The 15,373-nt window shown below is 44.2% G+C and overlaps 2 protein-coding genes and 1 long non-coding RNA gene across 5 annotated transcripts in view; 2 read left to right on the top strand and 1 right to left on the bottom strand.

Annotated features, from left to right (window-relative positions):
* Nucleotides 1-2,508: 2,508 nt before the first annotated feature.
* TEX46 (testis expressed 46) lies at nt 2,509-5,437 on the bottom strand. Its single transcript, XM_077899201.1, has 2 exons — nt 5,148-5,437; nt 2,509-2,879 (listed from the first exon to the last, which is right to left on the bottom strand). The coding sequence occupies exons 1-2, from the start codon at nt 5,337-5,339 to the stop codon at nt 2,583-2,585; spliced, it is 489 nt and encodes a 162-aa protein (XP_077755327.1). The 5' UTR covers nt 5,340-5,437; the 3' UTR covers nt 2,509-2,582.
* On the top strand, nt 5,182-7,777 carry LOC144314728 (uncharacterized). Its single transcript, XR_013380584.1, has 2 exons — nt 5,182-7,165; nt 7,515-7,777. It is a non-coding gene; the product is annotated as an uncharacterized LOC144314728 (long non-coding RNA).
* Nucleotides 7,778-10,281: 2,504 nt separating this feature from the next.
* The window catches only part of KDM1A (lysine demethylase 1A), a 61,580-nt gene continuing 56,488 nt past the window's right edge, over nt 10,282-15,373 (top strand). The window contains exon 1 of one of the 3 annotated variants that reach the window (XM_077899197.1): nt 10,282-10,747. In XM_077899197.1, coding sequence (XP_077755323.1) covers nt 10,394-10,747 — 354 coding nt within the window. In that variant the 5' untranslated portion in view covers nt 10,282-10,393. The remainder of the gene's footprint in view (nt 10,748-15,373) is intronic. The other 2 variants (XM_077899194.1, XM_077899195.1) reach the window with 2 other exon arrangements.

The raw sequence follows: 15,373 nt of genomic DNA, 5'->3' as shown, positions 1-15,373 counted from the left end.
CCAATTTGCCTCTTCTGAATTTGTCAAATCCCCCAAGTTGTTGTGCTATACCTTGAGCCACAGGCCAACATTTCTAGCAAGCAAGATATCCTCTGTGAGTACCAGCGATGTCATAGGTCAAGTGGATCCTCACTGGGCCACCTCAGACCTCCATGATGGTTTTGTTATTGTGGTAGGTGCAGGCATGATCTAGGGCACCAATTGGATATGATAGCCAAACAGCTCTGATCAGATTTTCTGTCCAGAGGCTCTGTTAAGATGCAGTGCCTTATTGTGAGCTTGTTATATATCACATACATTTGGAGTTTGGGGCTGAATTGCTTTATCTGTTTCCACAGCAGAGGTTTCCATATGGATATTCTAATAGTCCAATTCTGGGTGGTCCAATGGCCTGGCCATATAGCAAGACCATTAGCAGTAGCCCGTGAAGCTTTGTGAAAGGGACTGTTACAAAGGTGTAAGCAGGGACACCTGGGTGGCTCAGAGGTTGAGCATCTGCCTTTGGCTCAGGGTGTGATCCCGGGGTCCTGGGATAAAGTCCCACATTGGACTCCCCGCAGGAAGCCTGCTTCTCCCTCTGCCTATGTCTCTGCTTCACTCTCTGTGTCTCTCATAAATAAATAAATAAATAAATAAATAAATAAATAAATAAATAAATAAATAAAATCTTTTTTTTTTTAAAGATTTTTACAGCAGCATATAGGGACCCCACAAAGATAATGTAGTATACCCCAGGACTGGAAAATGGAGAATGCTTACCACCCCCGGCTCCAAAGGGAACCTGGAAGAAGGTCCTGTAGAGCCTTCCTGAGAGGAGTGACCCTCTGTGAAGGAACCCAGCCAGCCCTAAACCAACCTGAGGCAACCCCAGAATGGAGAGTGGACTTGGAGAGGCATCAAGAGACCTGACCCACAAGGGAGGGTTGTGAGTTAAGCAGAGAGGTCATGGGAAGAAAGACCTGAGGGGGTGTAGTAGCTCACCTAATCCTTACAACATGCAATGAGGTTGGGAGTACTACTCTCCCCATTTCACAGTTGAGCAGACTGATACACAGCAAGAATAAACAACTCAGAATTGTCTAAGATCACACAGCGGGGAATTGATAGAGGTGGGATTTAAAGTCAGGCAATTGGGCTCCAGAGATCCTGCTTAAAAAAAAAAAAGAAAAGAAAAGAAATCAAGATATAGAAGAGTCATATCGGACACAAGACTGTGATCAACAATCAGAGATGCTATTTATTAAGCACTGACTATATGCTAGCCACACTGTTGGGCGCTGTGGGAGGCAATATACAGATGAACAAGAGGCAGCGCTTGCCCTCAGAGAGTTTATAATCTAGTTGGAGGATGGGGAGGGAATATAGAAAGGTGTACAAATCAAATCCCAGCGGATTGTGACACATCCTAGTGTCGAACTGTAGATAAAATGCTGGGAGCGCACCAAGGAAGGAGACTCTTCCCGGTTGGGTTAGGGAAGCTTTCTGGAGGTGTAGTTTGAGAAAGACTGAAGAATTGTAATAGTAGAAAAGGGAGGAAAAGGGATTCCAGGGGAAGACGTCATGTGAGAGAAGACGTGGATGCTTTTGGGGGATGACCAGCCATCTGGTTTGATTAGAGATGGTTTTAGGTGGGGCACCGACAAGGCATTAAGCCACACCTGATCCCACAGGGAGGTGGTGATTTCCCTCTAGTTCTCCTTATTTTGGTGCTAGCCCCTCTCTCAAATGCTAATACTTGCTAATCTCGCTTTTTAACCCCAAATTCCCAGGCTCAGACCCTTCAGTGGGCAACCAAGCTCTGGTTGGAATTTTCGTAACATTGTTCTGTCTTCATTGTCTTTTACTTTTTGACAGTCATGTTCTATTTCAGCCCAATGATACTGCTTTTTAATGTACAGATCATTATTTTTATTATGACTTTCCTTCACAGACAAGTTTATTTAAGGAAAAAAAGTCCATTTAAAGAGACAGTATTGAGTCAAACATTCAGGTGGCTCGTGGCTCTGGCAAAAATCACAAAGGGGCTACTCCAGTGACTGATGTTTAGGATACTCTCTGGCACAAGGTATAAAGCACACAAGGGAGAGGAAGAGGGAAAACCGGCCTGGAAAGGGGGTCAGATCATGGAGGGTCTAAACACCATGGTAAGGAGGCCTTTATTCTGTCAACCACAGCAAGGTGTAGGCTTGAGAACAGGCAGTGAACTTGTCTGAAGCCGCACTTGGCAGAGCTCGGCTCTGGCCTCTGAGCAAAGGGGAATGGGAAGACTGGGAGCTGGGGCAGCCCTGGGGAGGCCATTGTAAGACTCCAGGTGAACAGGTATAGGGCCCTGGACTAGGGTTAAGGTGGTCAACTGAAAGAGAGGAGGAGCCGGGTTCTGGAGCCCCCTCAGGTTGTATCTTAGAGTGCTGTGTGGCCAACCTAGTGAGTACTGATTTCTTTTCCAAAGGTGATTGGCTTTTCAGGCTCCAATCCTGCTCTCCAGTGTGATTTACTGAGAAAATTCAATAGTCTCTGACTGGGTTTTACTGAGTAAAGGTAACATCCGAACAGGCCAGCCCACCCCAGTCTCTCTGATCTCATTAGGGGGAGTTAGAAGTACAGTCAGAGTTGATGGAGAAAATTGAGTCCTGTCTCCTTATTCTGTGCTTCCTCGCGGGAAAAGTCCGCTGCCGGTTTGACCTCTTGCAGTGATTCATTCTATTCCATACAATGAACATCTGATTTTCTAAGACCTTCAGCTTCATTTCACTGAACATAAGCCGTTCAAGGACTTTGTCCTGGAGGGCGAAGCAGGCATGCAGTCTCTCGACTTCTTTTGTGTTCAAGACGCAGCTTTTGGGTTTGGCTTCAGGAGGCTTTGGTTTCTCTGCCTCTTCCTAGACTCCCCCCACCACAAAAAAGGAAATGTTGGTTAATAGTGTTATTTAAATACCCCATTAATCAGTCCTCACAACCAGCCTGCAAGGAGAGCATCTTTGCCACACCTTGTGGGTGAGAGATTTGGGGTCCAGTGAGGAAAGGTCCTCTTCTCAGCTTGGAAGCCCCCAAACTCCTAGGACCTGTCCTTGTCTTTGCTCCATAGGCATAAACGAAATGGCCTGCTCATCTGCATTAGCAGGGGAAATAAAGCATTTAACCCACATATATCTATCTCCGGAGCTTGTGTTTCTCCCAGTGTGCCTCTCTGAGACTGTCATCAGGCCTCATAAAATCACCACCTGCCGAGCTTCCCATGGTCTCACGACATGCCTCTAATCACTATGATCCTCATCTATCCCTACACAGTTAATAAATGTTTTTTTTTTCTTTTTGGGCTCAGCTACAAATTCCTCATCTTTAAAACCATTTTAGGGGATCCCTGGGTGGCTCAGTGGTTTAGTGCCTACCTTCAGCCCAGGGCGTGATCCTGGAGACCCAGGATCCCTGCATGGAGCCTGCTTATCCCTCTGCCTGTGTCTCTGCCTCTCTCTCTCTCTGTCTCTCATGAATAAATAAATAAAATATTAAAAAAAACATTTTAAATATTCCAGATATGTCAAAAAAAAAGTGAATGTTACAGCAAATATCCATGTTCCCTACCAGCTTGAGAAATAAAATATGACAAATGTGACTGAAATCCCCTGTGGGTCCCTCCCATAGAGTTCCCTCCCTCCCTGAACCTCATCTCAACTGCAATCCTGAATTCCGGATTTATCTTTTTCATACATTTCTTGATACCAGCGGTTCTCAATGGCAGGCTATTTTGCCTTCCCCGCAGGACATTTAGCAAATGTCTGGAGACATTGGTTGTCACAAAAGAGGAGTGAAAAGTGCTATTGGCACCTGTGGGTAGAAGCAAAGGATTCTGCTAAATATCCAACAGCGCACAGGACAGGCCCTCACAATGTAGAATTATCCAACTCAAAACATCAATTGTGCAGAGGTTGAGAGACCCAACCTTAAACATATTTTTGCTATACGTAGGCATCCATAAAACAAGGCAGGATATTGTTTCACATGTTCTTTTAAATATATATACTTTTTAAATTTTTTATTTATTTATGATAGTCACACAGAGAGAGAGAGAGAGGGTAAGAGACATAGGCAGAGGGAGAAGCAGGCTCCATGCAACGGGACCCCAATGTGGGATTTGATCCCAGGTCTCCAGGATTGCACCCTGGGCCGAAGGCAGGCGCCAAACCACTGCGCCACCCAGGGATCCCTCACATGTTCTTTTAACTTGACATAAAAGATGTCATAATCTGGGTACATTTCTACTATCTTTATTATGCTGTCCTGGAGATGTGTCTATGTTCTACAGGTATCTTCAGTTCATTAATTTAAAAAATTTCCACTTTATAAAGTAGTTGTTACTGTTGCCAAACCATGTTGATATCAAACATGAAGTAGGAGAGTCTGGGATGGTCCCTATTTTTTTTAAAAGAAGTTTTTTCTCAAAAAAAAAAAAAGTTTTTTCTCTTTCTTTTCTTTTTATTGAAGTGTAACTAATAGTGTTATATTAGTCTCAAGTATACAATATAGTGATTCTTTGATAGTATATATTTTTCAGTGCTTATCAAGATAAATGTACTCTTAATCCCCTTTATTTCTTTTTGTTTTTTTTTTTTTAAAGATTTTATTTATTTATTCATGAGAGACACAGAGAGGCAGAGGGACACAGGCAGAGGGAGAAGCAGGCGCTCAGCAGGGAGCCCGATGTGGGACTCGATTCCAGGACCTTGGGATCACGACCTGAGTCGAAGGCAGACACTCAACTACTGGGCCACCCAGGCACCCCCTTTATCTATTTCACCCCTTCCCCACCTACCTCCTCTCTGGGAACCACCAGCTTGTTCTCTGTATTTTAAGAGTTTTTTATTGTGGGTTTTTTGTTTTGTTTCATTTCAGGTTTTTTTTGTTTGTTTGTTTGTTTTTGTTTTGTCTAGAGTTGGTCCCTATTTTACAGCCCAGGCAATTGAAACCTTGTAAAGGAAATCTTTGTCCTCCATCACCCAAGTGGGAGTTGCAGAGAGGGGGCTGAGATCAGAGCTGTGGATTTTTCGGTCTTGCCCCATTATCCTGACATCTTCCCTGTCCCCCAAACCCCCAGTCTAGCTGTACATATCCCATCATCCTTAGCTGAAGCTAAGGCCCCTCTTGCTCACCTGTGGGGGCTCTGAGGGGGTAGGCTTGAGTTCATGCTTGACCAGCCAGTTGCTAAGCAACAGCAGAAGGAATAGGAACCCAAACAAGGCTGGCTTATAGCTGATCAGCCAAGCCACCACTGCTCCTATGGTGCCTGAAGAAGCAAGTATCCCATGGAGATACCCGAAAAGAGTTATTAGTTCCCCCAGCATTATGGCTTGGAGGCACCCAGGCCCCAAGACCCTGACTTGGTGACCCTTCTAGGACAGTTACCCTCCATGACAGGAGCCATGGCTGCCCCCTGCTCTGAGTCATAACTAGCCACCCTTCCCAGCTACCGCATAACAATACTATTAACTACTCCTATGTCTTAAACAGCCACTATGTGACAGACTTTGACAGGCAGTTTGTAAGCAACATCTCATGACGTCCTCACAACAGCCAGGTGATGTAGGTCTTAGTGACACCTCATTTATTCAACAGTACTACTGGGCCTAGCCACTGGGAATAAAATGGTCAGCAGCACAGTGTCCCTACCCTCTTAGCAAGGGAGACTGCAAAGAAAAATTATCCAAGATCTGGAAATAAAGCAAAGAGATTACTTTGAGCTTATTTACGGTCATATTAGAATATTGTCCAGCTGGTCCACCTGTTGGTCATCTGATGCTTTAGGGGAAGGTAACTTTGTTCGACATGCTGTTTAATTATTGATTAGGATCTTGACTCTGTAAAGTAGATGTTAAACTTTTAAACGTTGGATAAGGGGTGCCTGGGTGGCTCAGTTGGTTAAGTGTCTGCCTTCAGGTCAGGTCATGATCCCAGGGTCCTGGGATGGAGCCCCATGTTGTGCTTCTTGCTCGGCGGGACGCTCCCTGTGCAGCTCCCCCTGATTGGGCACTCACTCTCTCTCTGTCAAATAAATAAAATCTTAAAAAAATAAAATAAAAGTTAGATAAGTTGCTTCAGCAATTATACTTCTGGAAATATATCCAAAATAATTGAAAGCTGGGTCCTTTTCTTTTTAAAAAGGTTTTATTTATTTCATGAGAGACACAGAGAGACAGAGACATAGGCAGAAGGAGAAGCAGGCTCCACGCGTGGAGCCCGATTTGGGACTCCATCCTGGCACCCCGGGATCACACCCTGATCGGAAGGCAGATGCTCAACCACTGAGCCACCCAGGTGTCCCGAAAGCTGGGTCTGAAAGACCATAATTTTATGGGCATAATTTTATGCCCGTGTTCAGAGCAGCATTATTCACAATAGCCCTAAAATCCAACAACAGATGAATAGTTAAATAAAATGCTATATATATACCTACAATGGAATTATTCAGCCTTAAAAGAAGAAGGAAATTTGGAAAACCCCATGGGTTGTTGCCACGTTCTCCTTTCCCATCCATCATCTGCGGTGGAATCGCTGCCAAGATGCAGATTTTCATGAAAACCTTAATGGCAAAGACTATCTTGAAGTTGAACCCTCAAATACAATAGAAAATGTAAAGGCCACGATCCAGGATAAGGAAGGAATTCCTCTTGATGAGCAGAGACCCATCTTCACTTGCAAGGAACTGAAAGTGGATGTTCTTTGTCTGACTACAGTGTCCTTCGTTTTGTGCTGAGACTTCATGGTGGTGCTAAGAAAAGCAGAAGCCTTATGCCACTCCCAAGAAGAATAAGCATAAGAGAAAGAAGGTTCAGCTAGCCACCCTGCAATACTATAAGGTGGATGAGAAGGGCAAAATCAGTCTCACCTTGGCCAGGAGTGCCCTTCAGCTAACATTAAAAAAAAAAAAAGGAAGGAAGGAAATTTCAACACATGCTAAAAAACATGGGTGAATTTTAAGTGATGAAGTGAAAGAAACCAGTCACAAAAACACAAAAGTCATCTGATTCTACTTATGTAAAATACCTAGAGTAGTTTATAGAGACAAAAAGTAGAACGGTTTTTGCCAGGAGTGAGGAGGAAGGGAGAAATGAATTGTGGTTTAATGGGCACAGAATTTTACAAGATGAAGAGAGTTCTGGAGGTTGTACAGGTATGTGAATGTGAATATAACTAACACTAGTGAACTGTACACTTAAAAATGGTTCAGATGATAAATTTTGTGTTATGTGTATTTTACCACAATTTTTAACAATTAAATAAATTTGTTATTTCCAGGGGGAAAATGGGTAAGTTACAAATGTTATTTGTTTCTTTTCCCCCAAATAGAAGCCATTGAGTTGTATCTGATAGAAAAGAAAACCTCAAAGTCTATAGCTTTATGGCTTTGGAAGACTTCAAAACCATTTTTTTTTTCTTATTTAACTTTGCAATTTTATTCCAACGTTCTGTTTTCTTTCTTTCTTTTTTTTTTTTTAAGATTTTATTTATTTATTTGACAGAAGGAGATCATAAGTACGGGGAGCAGCAAACAGAGGGAGAGCAAGAAGCAAGCCCCCCGTGGAGCAGGGAGCTGGAAGCGGGGCTTGATCCCAGGATCATGACCTGAGCCCAAGGCAGATGCTTAACAGACTGACTCACCCAGGTGCCCCCAGCATTCTGACTAGTGACTATATATCAGTTTTTCATGTTTTCCTTTGAACCAGTGTTGTCATCTTGCTGATTCTCTCAATAATGAGTTAAATAAATCTTTGATATATGCTCACTATTTTGTATGGGAGTTCTTCATGTTCAAGCTTTAACTTTAATGGCTATGATATTCTAATATATTCAGTTAGTGGCTATTTATTGGGCCTTCAGGTTAATTCTTCTTTATTGCTATTTATACAATCTGATGCAGTTTTTTTTTTCTTTTTAAGATTTTACTTATTTATTCCTGAGAGACAGACAGAGAGAGAGAGGCAGGGACACAGGTAGAGGGAGAAGCAGGCTCCCTGCAGGGAGTCCAATGCAGGACTCAATCCCAGGACCCCGGGGTCATACCCTGGGCCGAAGGCAGGTGCTAAACCGCTGAGCCACCCAGGCATCTCTGAGGCAAACAGTATTAAAGTTAAATCTTTGTACATATAGTTAAATATTTTCCTAGAATGTCTTCTGGAAAGTGGACTTGCTGGATTAAAGGATATGCATATTTTAAAAATCTAATTTTAAGTTTTATGAAATTATTAAATGTGCAAACAAGTCAGACAGAACTACAGGGTTTAAAACTATCTTTGATCTATCTCACCTCTTTCCATCCTCAAGTTATATGACAACTCATTCCAACTTTTTAGCTGTATCTTCTAGCATTTATCTCGATAAATCTAAACTGTATGCTTATACTGTTATTTCTTGATTTTTCAGTGTTGACATTATATATTATCTTTTTTTTAAGATTTTATTTATTTATTCATGAGAGACAGAGAGAGGGGCAGATAAATACGTGTATATATATATTCCTTATATATTATCTTTTTATGATGGAAGATGAGGATTTAGCTCCCATGTAGAAACTCCCCCATTCCCATTTCATCGCTGCTTCTGTAAACCCCTCTCATCCCTCTCCTCCATACATTTTCTCTTTCCTCCATTCTCTCAATATAATTCTATCCCATTGGTTAAAACAATATTCATTGCTTAAATTATTTTTTAAAGACTATTTATCCATTCATGAGAGACACAGAGACAGAGGCAGAGGGAGAAATGGGCTCCATGTAGGGAGCCCGACGAGGTAGGACTCGATCCCAGGTGTCCAGAATCACACCCTGGGCTGAAGGCGGCACTAAACCGCTGAGCCACCCGGGCTGCCCCTATTGCTTATATTATTATGGCCATGTCAGTGCAGTTCATAGCTGAGCCATATGTTGTACTATGATTGCACTTTTCTTCTTGCACAGCTTCTAAATTTCCTGGACTTGTCTCCTTTTTCCTGTTTGCTTAGTTAAAAAAAGAAAAAGTTCAACTTCATTGAAGTACGATTGACAAAAAGTAAAATATGAAAATATTTTACATGTATAGTACAATGAGTTTTGACTAAGGTGTACACCACCCAATCAAGATAAAAAACATTTCCACCAACCCCAGCAAATTCCCTCCTGCTTTTTACAGTTTCAAGGGGTGCCTGGGTGGCTCAATCAGGAGAGCATGCGACTCTTGATCTTGGGGTCATGAGTTCCACCCCACGTTGAGTGTAGAGATTACTAAAAAAAAAGCAAAAAACAAAACAACAGCAACAACAAAAAAAACTTAAAAAAAAAAAGAAAAAAAATTATAGTTTGAAGAGACGTGTAAAACGATTATAGTTATGTGTAATGAGTAGAAACAAGCTTGAAGAACACAAGCTGTTCCAGTATTGGGTCACTAAAGGAGTCCTGGAGGAATAAAAAAATAAAATAAAATAAAATAAAATAAAATAAATAAATAAATAAATAAATAAACAAACAAACCACCACCGCCACCTGCAGCATTAGAGTGAACTAACCTGGAGTAGAAAGGGCTGTTATGTATGGAAGACCCAGGGAGTGGGAGGAGGTGTGAGTGAGGGAGAACTAATGGGAAGGGGGTCCAGACACAAGGGAGAGCATGAACACCGCCCTGAATGAAACAGCAATCCAAACTTGGGCTTTTTGGGCTCAAACCTGGATTTCCTAATTTCTGTCCATTTTATTGCCACGAAACACATTTGCTGTCCAAGATTTCCCCAGTTCAAGCAGGACAGTTCTGCAACAAGATGATTTACCAGTTAATGGTTCAATGTTTTCCCCTCACTAGACTGTAAGCTCTTTGAAGGCAAAAAAAAAAAAAAAACCCAAACAAAACAAAACAAAACAAAAACCCAACCAACCAAACAAAAAACTTCATAATTAAACCCTCGTCACGTCGTAAGCATTAATACATTTTGGTGGAACTGACGCATGAGTACACGAATGAATGAATGCGCGCATGCATGAATGAATGAAACCGTATTTACGGGGGATGCAGGCGCGCCTCTAGAGGGGATGGTCGCCCTCGGAGGTGCAGTCTGGCCCAGAAGGCCTAGGGCCGGGAAGGTGCCGAGGCCGACTCCAAAGGCCAAGGCGACGCTCTAGGGGAGTGCGGTGCTCCGTGCGGCGCTGCCGCTCTAGCCGCGAGGACGCCGCTCTATGGCAGCGGGGGAAGGCGGGGCGGTGGGCGTTCCGGGCCTTTTTGTCCGGACGCGGCGGGAGCGCGCTCAGCGCGTGCGTACGCGGCCGCGGTTGGCAGCGAGCTGCCTTCGTGAAGCGAGGTGCGGCGGGGCGGCTCCGGACTCACGGACCGACAGACCGAGCGGCCCCTTCGGCCGTCGGCGGCCAGGCGGCCAGAGATGTTGTCTGGGAAGAAGGCCGCGGCGGCGGCGGCGGCGGCGGCAGCGGCGGCGGCCGCCGGGACGGAGGCCGGCCCCGGGGCCGCGGGCGGCGCGGAGAACGGCTCCGAGGTGGCCGCGCCGCCCGCAGGCCTGTCGGGCCCCGCCGAGGCCGGGCCGGGGGTGGCCGGCGAGCGCACCCCGCGCAAGAAGGAGCCTCCGCGGGCGTCGCCCCCCGGGGGCCTGGCCGAGCCGCCGGGGTCCGCGGGGCCTCAAGCCGGGCCTACCGTCGTGCCTGGATCAGCGACCCCCATGGAAACGGGAATCGCCGAGACTCCGGAGGGGCGACGCACCAGCCGGCGCAAGCGAGCGAAGGTGAGGCGCGACCCCCCCCCCCCCACCACACACACACGGGCGCCCGCCCCCGCCGCACCGCGCGGGCCGTCCAGGCGGTCAGCCCCCGGCCGCCCCCACCTCCGCGGCCCGGCGTGAGGTGAGGGAGGGGAAGGGCTCCGCCGCGTTGAATGCCGTCTTTGTGCGCGGACCCGGCCGTCCGGAGGGGCGGCTGAGCCCTTAACGTCTGTACCCCTTTTCTTCTCTGGCCTGGGAAACATGGCTCCCTGACGTGGGGTCGGGCTGGCGTCGTTGGAGACGGGCACGGCCGGAGGCCCCGGGCGGTGTTGCGGGCGTCCGAGCTGCACGCGCGTGGGGCTGACGGAAAGGAACGTTTGTTGTTGCTGTTATTGTCGTTGCTTTAAGGGCCCGCTCTTTGCTAGTTTTCCTCTTTTTTTTTTTTTCCCCCTCCCCTATTATTCTCTCTCAACGATCTTTTTTGACGTAGGTTTTTCACAGATGAGGAAACTGGCGAAAAGGGGCTTAATATCAATTAGTCAAAGCGCAGGTACGCGGGAAGGGGAAAAAGAAAAAAGAAAAAAAAAAAGACTCGTCACGGAGCAGTATCTACCGACGGCGGCTGCCTCGCGTCTCTGGGTGCCCAGATGCCGTGCCCAGGGCGTCACTGACCGGTTGTTTTTTTTTTTTTTTTTTGCCGAACACGCGATGGGCAGGTGTCGTTGGCCCTGTTTTAGGACATCAGTCAGCTGAGGCGCGCGGTTGAAGCAGCTTGCCCAAAGTCCCACAACTTAAGTCCAGTGGTGCAACTGGAATCTAACGCTTCTGTTGTGATGAGGTGTCCTCCGCCTCAGACAAAGGACCACATGGGACACCAACCGTGCAGGGCACTAAGGCAGTACTCGGGCACAGACTTTGTAGATTTGGGGTTTTTGTTTTGTTTTGTTTTGTTTTTCTGGAGATTTAAGGCTTTTAAAATATTTAAAATCGTGCGATTCGTGTAATTTATGCATATAATAAGTCTCCTGTCTGTATATGGTTTTTTAAATGGATACGCCAAGTCGGGGTGTATGGAGAACTTCTTGAGATGAGCATCACCCAGACTGAACCCTCAGATTCAACTGCCCACTGGAGAGATCGCTCTCTAAGAATAAAAACCCCGCGCTAAAAGGAGGAAGGGCTTTTGGGGGCTTTAACCAGAGCCTAGGTTAGAAAAGACGCAGGTTGGAGACTCCCAACTCTCCGAAATGAAACAGAGGGCACAAGCCCTCTGCCCGGGTTTTTGTTTTACTGTTTTATTTTTATTTATTTATTTTTTTAATTTTTATTTATTTATGATAGTCACAAAGAGAGAGAGAGAGAGAGAGAGAGAGAGAGAGGCAGAGACATAGGCAGAAGGAGAAGCAGGCTCCATGCACCGGGAGCCCGACGTGGGATTCGATCCCGGGTCTTCCAGGATCGCGCCCTGGGCCAAAGGCAGGCGCCAAACCGCTGCGCCACCCAGGGATCCCTGTTTTACTGTTTTAATACAATAAAGAATGGCCAGAAACCATGCGATGTTTCTTAAAAACAGGTTTGTTGGGATAAATCATGTGATAAAATTTACGATTTTTAAGTTTTGCAGTTGAATGGTTTTTAGCATGTATTTACAAGTTTTGCCACCACCACCACAGTCAGTTCTAATTTGGGGACATTTTCACCACTCCCAAAAGACACCTGTACCATTGGCAGTCATTCCCCTTCTCCCGTAGCCCCACCCTTGGCAACCACTAGTTTACTTTCTGTCTGTATGAATTTGCTTTTTCTGGACGTTTTATATAAATGGAATCAGAATAGGTGGCCTTTGTGTCTTGCTTTAGTATGTTTTCAAGGTTCATCTATGTTGTATTTCCATTTGGTACTTGACAACTCTGTGGCATAATAATGTCTCATTGTATGGATATACCACATTTTGTTGATCCATTTTTTTTTTTAATTTATTCATGAGAGACAGAGAGGCAGAGACACAGGCAAAGGGAGAAGCAGGCTCCCTGTGGGAAGCTTGATGCGGGACTCAATCCCAGGACTCTGAGCCAAAGGCAGATGCTCAACCATTGAGCCACCCAGGCGTCCCTATCCATTCATCATTTGGTGGACATTTGGGTTTCCTCTTATTGGGTGTTAATAATGCTATGAATATTTGTGTATTGTTTTTGTGTGAACATAGGTTTTCAGTTCTCTTGGGTATATACTAGAAGTAGAAATCACTAGGTCATATGGTATCTCAGTGGTTTTTTTGTGTCTTTTTTTTTTTTTTTTACTTCTTTAAATTCAGTTAATATATAGTGTATCATTGGTTGTAGATGTAGAGTTCAGTAATGCATCAGTTGCATATTAACACCCAAAGCTCATTACATCATGTGTCCCCTTTAATGCCCATCACCTGATTACCCCATTCCCTGCCCTTTTTTTAGGTTTCATTTGAGAGACCATGAGCGGGTGCGGGGGTGCAGAGGGAGAGGGATAAGCAGACTCCCTGCTGAGCAGGGAGCCTGACACAAGGTAGAAACACATCTCAGGAGCCTGGGATCAAGACCTGAGCCTCAGGCAGATGCTTAACTGACTGAGCCACTCAGGAGCCTTAGTGTTTTAAATTTTGCGGAATTGCCAAACGCTTTCCCACGTTAGCTACGACATTTTACATTTACATTGGCAGTATATAAGGTTTCCAATTTCTCCATATTCTTGTCTTGATGCTTTTTATTATAGTCATCCTAGTGGATGTGAAATGGTGTCTCATTATGGTTTTGATATGTTTTTCTAATGACTGATGATATGGAATATCTTATGCTTATTGGTTATTTGTTGTATATCTTCTTTGATAAAATGTTCAAGTCCTTGGCTCATTTTTAAATTGGGTTGTCTTTTTATTGTTGAATAGTTAGATTTCCTTATATATAGTGACAAAACAAAATAAAACAAAAGGTTTTTTTTTTTTTTTAGATTTTATTTATTTATTCATGAGAGACACACAAAGACAGAGACACAGGCAGAGGGAGAAGCAGGCTCCATGCAGGGAGCCCTATGTGGGACTCGATCCTGCGTCTCCAGGATCACACCCTGGGCTGCAGGTGGTGCTAAACTGCTGCGGCAGCGGGCTGCCCAACAAAAGTTTTTTTATTTTAATGTCTGATTTATCTATTTTTCTTTTGTTCCTTTTGCTTCTGATGTTGTATCCAAGAAACCATTGCTTAATCCAATATCACGAAGATTTACTTCTGTGTTTTCTCCTAAGAGTTTTATAGTTTTAGCTCTTGCGTTTGGATCTGTGATCATTTTGGAGTTAATTTTTGTATATGGTATGAAGTAGGAGTTCAACTTCATTCTTTTTCATGTGGATATCCACTTGTCAGCACAATTTATTAAAGACTATTCTTTCTCCCTTTGAATGGTTGGTGCCCTTGTTGGTTGGCCAGAAACATAAAGATTTATTTCTGGATCGTCAATTCTGTCCCATTGATCTATACTTTTGTTCCAAAGCCAGTACCACACTGTCCTGATTACTGTCACTTTGTGTAATAAGTTTTGAAATCAGGAAGTTTGAATTCTTCAATTTTGCTCTTCTTTTTCTAGATTGTTTTGGATATTCTGTGACCCTTCTATTTCCATATGAATTTTAGAATCAGTTTATCAGTTTCTACAAAAAAAGGTAATCCCAATCTGATTGGGATTGCCTTGAATCTGTAGATCAATTTGGGACATACCGTAAGATTTGTCTTTGCAATTATCCTATACAGATTTAATTCCTGTTATACTGTTTTTCCATGGTGATTAGGTCTGAAACTCCAAAAAAGAAAAGTAGATTACCTGTTTCTTTGGGGAAGCAACTAGAAAGTAAAGAACTGGGGAAATTAACCTGTCCCTGGCTAGTCTTAGGAGCCAGGGGGAAACAAACCTCAAGGGATAGAGTAGCCGTTAAAGGAAGAAAAAGCAAGCTGAGACTAGTATAGAGTGGCCTTGCTTCAAGAGTTCTGAGGTATATGCAGAGGGGTATATCTGTATCTATAGATACAGATTCTATAGGGGACTTGGATACAGGTGTTATATATAATTATATAACTAAAACAAGGTTCAGGATATTGGAAAGGGTCCATACAATTGGGAGGTCCCTAAAGCTTAAGCTTCAGAAGAAAATCACCTCTGTGTATGCTAACATAATAGCAAAATATTTAAAGTTTGGAATTTTTTTTTTAAAGATCCTATTTATTTATTCATGGGAGACACAGAGAGAGAGAGGGGCAGAGACACAGGCAGAGGGAGAAGCAGGCCCCATGCAAGGAGCCCGACATGGGATTCGATCCCGAGATTCCAGGATCATGCCCCGGGCTGAAGGCAGGCACCAAACCACTGAGCCACTCAGGGATCCCCAAGTTTGGAATTAAGTTGGATTGGGACTTTAGGAACACACCAAACAGCTTCAGGAATGGTGGCCTTCAACTGGGCCTTGAAAAAGCACAGAATTTAGAAAAATATTCTGGAAGAGGAGTTAATTTTTCTCCCTATGATTCCTTTTCCTCAGGAAAATAAAACCTGTCTTGTAAGATTTTTAGGTTTAGGTACAATGTAAACAAAACACTTATTGCAGTGTCTGGCTTAGAATAAAGTGCCCAG

The sequence above is a fragment of the Canis aureus genome, chromosome 5, assembly GCF_053574225.1.
Source record: "Canis aureus isolate CA01 chromosome 5, VMU_Caureus_v.1.0, whole genome shotgun sequence".
Lineage (NCBI taxonomy): Eukaryota > Metazoa > Chordata > Mammalia > Carnivora > Canidae > Canis > Canis aureus.
The sequence above is the reverse complement of the archived record's forward strand: the minus strand, read 5'-3'. Positions and strand labels throughout refer to the sequence as shown.

Coding starts and splice junctions, on each gene's coding strand:
- TEX46 (XM_077899201.1), bottom strand. CDS start 5,339: ATGCTGGGGGAACTAATAACTCTTTTCGGGTATCTCCATGGGATACTT. Junction 2,880..5,147: donor CCCCCTCAGAGCCCCCACAG/GTGAGCAAGAGG, acceptor GGGGGAGTCTAG/GAAGAGGCAGAGAAACCAAA.